Source organism: Lathyrus oleraceus, chromosome 6, assembly GCF_024323335.1.
Source record: "Lathyrus oleraceus cultivar Zhongwan6 chromosome 6, CAAS_Psat_ZW6_1.0, whole genome shotgun sequence".
Classification (NCBI taxonomy): domain Eukaryota; kingdom Viridiplantae; phylum Streptophyta; class Magnoliopsida; order Fabales; family Fabaceae; genus Lathyrus; species Lathyrus oleraceus.
Genome location: NC_066584.1, coordinates 96976280 through 96987038, shown reverse-complemented (window position 1 = coordinate 96987038; position 10759 = coordinate 96976280). Strand labels below are relative to the sequence as shown.

At 33.4% G+C, this 10759-nt stretch overlaps 1 protein-coding gene across 1 annotated transcript; it reads left to right on the top strand.

The window, feature by feature from the left end:
* The first annotated feature begins 732 nt into the window (after window positions 1–732).
* LOC127092330 (60S ribosomal protein L35) lies at window positions 733–2173 on the top strand. Its single transcript, XM_051031180.1, has 4 exons — window positions 733–878; window positions 967–1102; window positions 1200–1356; window positions 1986–2173. The coding sequence occupies exons 1-4, from the start codon at window positions 875–877 to the stop codon at window positions 2058–2060; spliced, it is 372 nt and encodes a 123-aa protein (XP_050887137.1). The 5' UTR covers window positions 733–874; the 3' UTR covers window positions 2061–2173.
* Window positions 2174–10759: the final 8586 nt, after the last annotated feature.

Here is a 10759-nt window from a genome sequence, read left to right as displayed (position 1 = left end):
CGCCGGTTGTTTTTCGCGGATGCGACATAACCAACTATACAACGTCCGATTAAGACGTTCAAACGTATCTGTGTTCCAAAGTCAAACCTGTATCGGAGCCGCAATGGCAAAAAATATTACATCAGCATTTCGTTTCTGAATGTATGTAGACATTGTTAAAACAAAGAAAAGTAAAATTGATGGTTGGACTAGACTAGGAGATGAATTTGAGTGAAAATAAATGTATGCAAGGTGATGGTATTTATAGAGACGAAAGATAAATCCGACAATACACATAGGCGCCACAAAAAGTGGCACCTTTCACACACACACACACACTAAGGCGCCATGCCTATTGACGCCTCCCTTAGGAGGGAGACTAAGGCACCATGCCTATTGGCGCCTCCCTTAGGAGGGATACTAGGGCGCCACTCCCCTTGGCGCCTCCTTTAGGAGGCCCAAGCAGTCGCCAATTGCATTGGCTCCTCCTTTAGGAGCCCAATGCATTGGCGCCAATACGTCTGACGCCTGCCCTAAAATTTTAAAATTTTTTAAGGAATGCGCCAACTCCCCCGGCGCATCCTCTCCCAAACATGGTTATTTTGAAAAATTTTCTGAAAACTTGGTTATTTTCGTATTTAATTTGAAAAAAATGGTTATTTTAAAAAATATATATAAATTTGATTCAAATTTTAGCGAAAATACTTTTGAAATTAGGTAATTATATGGGGTGTCGGATATAAAAGAGAGTGCAAAAATACCTCTCGAGCCCATATTCTGACCCAACCCGTTTAACTTATATAACACATCATCATTAAATTGGTTTCAACGATATCAATTTTAGGGTTTCTTCCGTTTTTCACTATCACTGCATTGCTGCGCTTGGATCAGAGAAATGGGTAAGGATATGAATTTCAATTCAGCAATGATTTTAACTTGTGAAAATTTTCAACCTTTGATCTAAATGGAATTTTGAATGTGTTGAAGCGAGGATTAAGGTGTACGAGTTGAGGAACAAAACCAAAGCGGATTTGCTGAACCAGCTGAAGGATCTGAAGGCGGAGCTTGCTTTGCTCCGAGTGGCGAAAGTCACCGGCGGCGCACCGAATAAGCTATCCAAAATGTAAATCATACGAAATACTAATTCGCTTATTTTGATTCTTTTTTATTGATTATTTGGTAATCGCGTTTTGTAAACGTGTTTTTGTTTGTTTTTTCAGTAAAGTTGTTAGGCTTTCGATAGCACAAGTGTTGACAGTGATTTCACAGAAGCAGAAAGCTGCACTTAGAGAAGTATACAAGAATAAGAAGTATTTGCCACTCGATCTTCGTCCCAAGAAGACCCGTGCCATTCGAAGACGGCTTACCAAAAATCAGGTATTTGCATTTGGTTTAGAGTGTGGTTGGTTTGGTGGTGATGATACTGATTTTGAAGATAGTTGATTCTCTTAAATTGATTACGCCCCGAAGTTACTTATGATATGATGCATTCATCGAAGACCGATTGAACAATAGCTTTAGTCTGTAAAACAATTCTAGAAACGAAAACTCCAAATTATAGCTTCAAATCATAATCAATGAATGTGTAAATCAATTATATTATACTTGAGTGAAACCAAACATGTCTTAATCAATTATACCCCCAACTTGTCAAAATCAATTTTTCATCATTGAGTTTCTCTAATAATGCTTCATTAGTTGCATTAGACGGTGTAGATAGGGTTTTAGATAGGGCGATTCTTGATACTTTAGTCTAGTCCAAAATTGTACTCAAATAAATGCAACCTAGATTTCATGGACCTTTTATAAAACCTTTGTTGCAATTTTCTTGTTGGCGTTCCCCTTGTAAATTTTCTCAATCATTTCTTTCATTTGTTAGTTTGCTTTATCTTTCCATCGTCGTTGGTGTAGGCAATTTTCTTTTTGGCATTCCCCTTGTTAAATTTCTCAATCATTACTTTCATTGGTTAGTTTGCTTCATCTTACCATCGTCTTGATTGGTGCAGGCATCGTTGAAGACAGAGCGAGAGAAGAAGAAGGAGATATACTTTCCATTAAGAAAGTATGCAATCAAAGCTTAGGCTAGGATTGTTTTCTAGTTGCATTTGTAGACCTTTTATTTGAATTATTGGAACTTTAAGGTTGCCTAATTTGTTTGTTACTGTATCTGCAATTCAATTTTTGTTCTAGTTGATTTTCTGGTTTTCATTATAGTTTCTGTACACACCTAATCTATCTTAAAAATGACCATTTTTGATGTTAAAATTAGAGTTATTTGAAGAATTTCTACTAGTGTTTTGCTTGACATTTGAAGCTGCAATAGAATATAGTTACCGATTGATGACTTTTATGACTCTGCAATCTTATTTCACTTTCTTTTATCACAAAATCAACTGTCTCAATTTCATTTATTTGAGCTATTATGCTTTTCACTTTGTCTTGTTATTATGCTTTCCTGTAGGAAACTATGTAGGAATTCATGTTGATTAGCATTGTGTTTTGGACATGAATCTGTAATTTATTGTGGTAGTCCACTTAAATTATGGAAAATTACACTCTTTAGTTTCTTCATCTTTTTCTTGATAATGTCTTCCCTTTAATGTTTACTTCGGATCCATTCACTTATCTATGAGAAAGTTTAAGAAGACATATATAAAAATTTAAATATAGGAGAGGTTAGGGTAGTTTTCTAAAACAAAAATATGGTAACTTTTTGGTGATTTTTTACTGTATTTTTTTAGATAAAATAATAGTGGATACCTTGTAAGTTACTTTATGTCGGATAAATTTATGAAAAATAATTTATAAACTAGTTGATAATAGATATTAGTAGATTGAGTTTAGTGTTCAATAAAATTATTAATCGAACTAATGTATAGATTAGGAATGATAAAAGTATATTTTTAATTAAAGAATTAATTAAATTTACATGGTAAAAATGATAGGCTGTAAGTTTGTTTGTATTTTTGTTTTGTTTTGTTTTTTTAAATTCATATCCAAACCCACTAATTTGGGAGATTAATATTAACAAAGAGATCAATTAATCTTAAACTTTGAGAGAACACACTTTTAAGTCTTCGTCAACATGTTGTTGTCTAAGTTATTTAAATTAATCTATATATCATTTTAGGTTTGAAATACTCACAATTAATTTGAATGTGTAAAATTAATTTTGATATGTTTAATTAATTTTAATTTTAAAAATGATTTTAAATTAGAGGTAAAATTTATAACTTATAAGTTTTCAAATTTATTTTTTACCCTTGGATTTATTATCCACTTATTTCTTTTATAAATATATTAGAATTATATTCTTTTACATTTAACTCATTTTTATTCACCATAAATCCATTCAAAATTAATTTTTATGACTGCAAAATAAACACACAGTAAGTGTTGGTTGGATACATGTCTATTCCACTTATGTATGTGTTTAGGACGGTTCATTTATGATTTGGTGTAAAAATAAAATGTTTCCAAGTCCATTTTAAAAATGCAAGTTATTGGAAGAATCTGCCCGATACTATATAATATATTAAAATACACCAGCAACAAATTCTTTTAGCAATATATTGTAAGATTTAAATATATAAAGAATGAATTGAGAAAAACTCTTACATTCAAGCCTTAACAAACTTGAAGCTGATGTTCCAAGCTTTATAGATTAGATTTTGTGCAGAGGTCTGTTACAAAATATGTACGAAAAGATATGAATTGAAAATTGTATAAAGTAAATTTTAAAGAGCGTGTTCACATTAAATTTTAAATTTATGATCAATGATATTTTAAAGAATAAAATTCTATCATTTATTCTTGTACATAAAAAAATGATTTTAATATATATAATTTTTACTTTTAGAACAGGTTGATTTTTGTGTCTGCTTAATAAGTATCTCTTTTTATAAAAAAAAAATGTATCAATTGACGAAGAAAAAAAATCATTTCAATTATTTTAAGATGACCATTTATGAAAAGTTATATATTAATAATGGTCAATAATATCAAGAAATGTTGTATTGGTCTCGAAGTAGGCGTGCCTCCCCATCATACGTGTTGTCTGGGATTTGATTTTGAGAGGGTGCACTTTTGGCATTATTTTTAATATTAAAAAAAAAAAACATAAAAATACTCCCACGACAAAATTAGAACCGAGGACATTATAATGACACCAACTAATTCAATTAGTAGGCCACTTTCTTCCTTAATGCAAAAGTATACATTGATTATATTTTAATCACTTATAGAATTAATTTTTTTAAATATATATTTTGGAAATCCTCCGACAACCTTCCATTATCTTTAAAATATATCTAAATTTATTATTAAGAAAATTTCAGGATTTCAAATAAAACTATCTTACAATTTGAACAACTATTTAACAAGTTAAGTTTTCACTCATCCTCAAATGCATTGGTAGACAAATTTTAAACCAATTATTCATTAGAACAAGTGTGTATAACTCACACATGAAATCTCTATTTAATTGATTGAATTTTCAAAATGACACATTATTAAATAAGGTGTTGTGTATCATATCATTTTCATGAGAATTTAAGAGTCAAACCCTTAAATTCTATGAAGTGACACCACTCCATTCTCATATATGTAGACTATATCTGAAATGAACCCATAATTCTGCATTCCAACAAATATATGATATATGTCTATTAAGACAAAAACCTCATCCTATCACATTTTGTCTTATGATCCAAGTACTTTCATCCATTGTAATATATCTATTGTCAATTACTTCAATGACTTTCTTTAATAACATACTTTCATCATTAAACTCAAAACTTGATGTTAATCAAGTGTGATTTGAATTTTCATCATCGATGATTAATTAGATATAAAATTATTCCACATCTCTAATGATGTCTTTATTATCTTCAACATTATACCCAAAGACACCATATCCTTATCAATCCTTTTGTCAAAGAACTGAAAATTTTTCAAACTTTAATAAATTTTGTGAATATTCAATCTTTCACATAGACATTTGAATCCACATAATTATGTCAATGAATTACTTCATGTCCCTTGATATTATTTTATAAATATAAACAAAACTATTACACTTTATCATGTCAGTACATGTTATAACTTTTATTTCACGGAGATATTCAAGCATATAAGTTATATACATCACATAAGCTAGATGTAACACCCATTAAAAATATATGTTAAATTTTAAATTTCATGTTTAGCTATAATCAATGGTGTAATGGTGTAATTGGAAGGGATTAGGGGAGCATGGATAAAAGCATACGCTTTGCTTATCGTTCATTCCATGTCGCCCCTTAGTTGGTTCAAGCGCCCCACTTTCGGATATGGTGCCCTTTTTTCGAATATGTCACCTGAATCCTTCGTGTTTCCATCCATAACGCATGATGGTGCGAGTAATGTATATTGAGTCAACAACAACTCATGGGAAGTTAATGTATTTAACCACACTCCATGAATTTCAGAAAACTAACAACCCATTCCCATAGTGGTTACTATATCCCAAGAAGCCTTGAATCCAAGCCTAAGATGACTATAAATGCTCAAACATCGTAAGAAAGAGGGAGATAACTACAACACAAAATACTCACACACATAAGCTTCTCACACTACTACAAAATTATCTATAACTAAAGTTGGGAGAAGGATTCCACCACTGATGGTGGTCTGTGGTAACAAAGAGTATGGTAGTAAGTGCGCTACTTTCCACCAAGGGTTAAAATCCATGGTGAAAAACTAGATAACATGCTACATTTCATCACAGTTGGAAATTTCAACCATAGTGAAATGTAGTCAGGCACTTTTCACCGCAGTTGAAACTTCCAATCAAGGTGAAATGTAAGTCAACCTACTTTTCAGGTTTGTAGGGTGTTTCTAGGAAGGGTATCTCAAACATTCTTCCAAATCACTCTCTATAAATTGTTATCTTCATATTTTTTACTGATGATATTACGATTTTAACAAGAATGTTCAGGTTGACGTAGAATTATTGTACTAGGTCTAGAAATATTTTATTGGGTTCTTTTGTGAATTCTCTAAGTGAGGATTGACAGATGTGTGAATATAGTTTATATCCTCTCGTGAAGGTTTCGTTTATAAACCATGACTTTATGATCTTTTTCTAGAAGATCATTTTCTTTTCTTCTTCATGTTTATTCATCATTGCTACTATGATGGTATCTCTTTTCTGTGGTGGTATTATGGGTCTTTGACTGGAGGCCTTCACGATGATACATATGACAAGATAAAGATCTCACAAAAGAAAATATACAGGAAAGTATGAGATGCAAGACAATGTGAGGAGATGTATACTTATTTATAGCCTGCTTCTTGAGTATTTAGACTAAGGAAGCATTGAGTGAAGATTGTGTTGATCAAAAATCAAATCCAAATTCTCCTTTTTTTGAGTCTCCTAATTGATTAACTTATGGTTCTAATTGATTATATTTTCCAATATCTCGAAACTCTGTGAGATCTTAAAAAATGCTAAGATTTGGTTTATTTGAGGCACACGTTAAACTTGGATCTGATCTGAAATTAGTTGTTTCACGTTTTTCTAATCGATTATCATTTTATGCTAATCGATTGGGCTTACATACTTTTTCCTCCTTGGTGCAAATTGGGCCTTATGTTGATTTTTCTCGTTTTAGTACCACCCATTGTTGTTATTTGTATCCCCTTATCTATAAAACACTTAAAATACTCATCTTTATGGGTTAAAAACATTTAAATTTTGATGAGTACAATATTTAAAATTATTATTTTAAGGGTTTAATCAGACTTTCATGATTATTTCAACCTTAAAATAATTTTACATCCTTTATCAAGAGATCTTAATAAGTATCCCAAAATGGAAGACACCAAATGGTGTATCCTTCTCTACATATCGTTGTATACAATAGTTGGTAAAACCACAAAATGAATAAGTCCATTATAGACATATTCATTCAATTGATCATTATGGATCATATGCTTTGAGAGAGTCTTAAAGAAATGCTTTGATCAGAACTATTGGCATTTTCTATCATTCTTCATCTCCGGGATCGAAGACTTTATCAAATGTATACTTTTAAATGTATACTATTGCTTTGCACTACTTTCAATAATAATCGTCAAAAATTCCAAGCAGCAAACCCTACCTGCAAAACACTAAGGTTTCACCTTTGGTCCCATATCTTCTTGAGTCCATATGCATTAGTCACCAAAGATCTAAGGTGGTTTACCTTTAGATTCATTCAAGTTTTCAAAATAGAAAGGTTCTAAATGACCCATTCTCTTATAGTGACTGCATTTATATATGTGATATGTCTCTTTATGATCTAGTCTTCCTATAACATTTTTTTAAAAAAGGATCTTTAACTAGTTAAAATTAGGTCAAGCTTCTTTTTTCCTTGGGTAAATTTTTCTAAGGTTTCTTGTAGGTCAACTACTTATTTTATAAGGGAAACACATCGCTTACATTCTCTTCTCGAGTTTCTAAGCTTAGTTATCTCTATTTTGAAAGAGTTGTTGACTTCCTTAAGGTATCTTAAAGATTCCTTAAGATCTAGGGTACACTTTCTTAGTTTTTCATTTTCTTCCACTAAGTCTCCACTCATTTTAAACATTTGTGCATATGAAGGTTTGTTACCTAGAACAGTGTCTCCCTCGTGGGACGCCTTTAAGCATATTTCATCGTCTTCATTGGAAGATGATTCTTTTAGTTTTTTCCTCTAGGTTCATGTTTCTCCTCCTCTTGTTCATTCTAGTATTGAAGAAATTTCTTCATCTTCTTTGTTGTTACTTGAAAAAGAGGATCCTTCATTTGATGTTGAATATTCCAAAGATCATTCAAATACTGAGTGCATTCTTTTGAAGGATTGTACATGAGTTGTATGATAGAAGTAAGATGAGGACGATGATTCTTCAGTTTGAATTCCTTCATCTTTTAGTAGCTAACCAGTGTAGGAGAATTGTCATCCAAGGCGCAGCGGAATTTAAAAATTTCTCCATTTAGTGATCCTTACGAATGGGCATGATCAGTGATAGAATCGTTACCTCTTGTGGCGATTCAAACCTTTGGTGCAGATCTCTGATAATGATCAAAACCTTTGATACAGATCCACGGGGCGATCACGAACGTTGAACGATGACAACGTCTCTACTCAGTCCACACGAACGGATTCCTTCAATCGCAGTGCTAGCTGTTATGAATGAAGGCTTTGAGTGAGAGAGAGATACGAAATTCCAACTCTTCAGTTGTGTTTTCTGTCTCAGTGAGAGTCTCAATGCTTCTATCCAAGGGGTTCTATTTATAGAACCACTTGTGTGGGCTTCAAGCCAAAAAGCCCACTTAAGTGCATTTTGGCCCATATCTCATAATATGCCAAAATCACTTAAGTATTTGGTACCTTACCATATTTCGTATTCTGCTTAAGTACACCGTACCTTACGATGTTCCTTAATTATTCTATCTCTCATCAATCCGTCCTTTGTGTGTGACCCTATAGGTTTTCGCGGCGTTGGCAATTATATTAAATCACGCATTTAACATAATAAACAGTGAGCGGTATCTAGCAACACATCACTGCTACCCAAGTCACGAAAATGTCATGTGATCTGACAAAACCTCTTATGATAATAATTATGTGTATAATTACCCCTTTGCCCTTATGTCTATATTGAACACAAGGTATAGACCGTGTCACCCTTATCCAGTTCAATATTGGGCCCATAGACATTTATCATGTTACGCAGGATTGGCAAATTCCATCTAGGACACTCATGTCCCTCAGCATTCTTCGTGGAGTACCCATCAACTGTCTTTATGGTTATCCAGTTACGGACAACGTTAGATCAGCAACAAAGCACTCGACTCTACATCTAGGATCCATAGTGGTTTCAGGTCGAAGAGTGGTATACACTATTATCACCATGAGAATAACTTATGACACTTTTGCATAACTTTCTATATAGTATTCTCATAGCGGGTCAATCCGGTATAAATATTACTCCTAATATTCATACCTATGTTTAAGACTTGATAACTCTTTATCCATGATCCATGAGATGTGATCATCAGTCTACAAACATAATAGTCTTAATGCTTTAATGTTATCCCACTTCACATTAAAGCTTAACTACGGATACTTTAAGAATAGTGCCCTTATGTTTAATGTGTTCTCATGATTAAGTCACACTTAATACATTAAACGGACTATCTATTCTAGGGACTTTATTAATCAACCATAATAAAGAAAATGCCTTTTATTATTAATAAATAATTCGATACAAGTACCAAAAGTATTGGCCTCTATGGCTTACACCAACAATCTCCCACTAGCACTAGAGCCAATCAGGCATACCCCGTATGCCCATTGATCTAGTATGGCCATCATGCTTCTGCTGCGCAAGAGGCTTTGTCAATGGGTCAGCTATATTGTCAAGTGTAGGTACTTTACATATTTTCACATCTCCTCTATCTATTATCTCTCGAATGAGATGATAACGCCTAAGTATGTGTTTGGATCGTTGGTGAGATCTAGGCTCCTTAGCTTGTGCGATAACACCATTGTTATCATAATAGAGACCAATGGGATCCACAGTGCTAGGGACTATGCCAAGTTTATTTATCCAAACAACTTCCTTTGCTGCACTTAAGGCAGCAATATACTCGGCCTCAATTGTAGAATCAGCAACTGCATCTTGCGTTGAACTTTTCAAGCTCACAGTGCCACCATTTAAGCAAAACACATAACCAGATTGGAATCATTCATATTAAAGCGTCTCAGCACTTTGTCTATGTACTCTGACTTAGGCCAAGCATTTCATGATCTATCTCTATAGATTCTGATAGGCTGCTTCACCCAGGTCCTTCATAGAAAAGCATTTCCCCAACCAAGACTTTACTTGTTGCAGGGTAGGGATATCGATTCCAATGAGTAATATGTCATCTACATATAATACCAGGAATACGATCATGTTCCCACTAACCTTCTTGTAGACACAAGGCTCATCTTCGTTCTTTGATGAATCCATACAGTTTTACTGTTTCATCAAAGCAAAGATTCCATGAGTAGGTCACAGGCTCATCTTGATCCATGAGTAATACATCACCTTGATCAGATATCCATATATCTCAGGTAGGTGACGTATCCTGCCTGACCTACGCTGGTCTTGTTCTACTTGAGCAGGTTGCTCTTACACAACTACTTGTGTTTCCTGCTCTAATTCCTCCATAGGTGTATCGATGCTTTGTGATTCTTGAATTTCTTCAAGCTCTACTTTCCTCCCACTGGTTCCTTTGGAATTAAAATCCTTTTCTAGGAAAACTCCAATTCGAGCGACAAACACTTTGCCCTCCGAAGGATTCACTACGCCAAAAAGGTTTTTTAACAGCGCATCTTAGACAGCGCTTTTAAAAGAAAGCGCTGTCTAAGGTTAAAATAAAAATAAAATACGGAAAATGTTCTAAAAAAATAATGAAAGCGCTGTCTAAGGGGGGGGTCTTAGACAGCGCTTTTAGAAAGCGCTGTCTAAGACCCCCCCTTAGACAGCGCTTTTAGAAAGCGCTTTTAAATATAGACCTTAGTCAGCGCTTTTGAGAAAGCGCTGTTTAAAGTCTTTCAATTAAAAAAAAAATTAAAACCAAAAGCGCTGTCTAAGGTGGGGGTTTAGAAAGCGCTTTTGGAAAGCGCTGTCTAAGGCATATCTTAGAAAGCGCTTTCCACAAAAGCGCTGTCTAAGGTCTAATTAAATTAAATTTCAGACTTCTATTTTCGTTCTCAGTTCTTTTTGT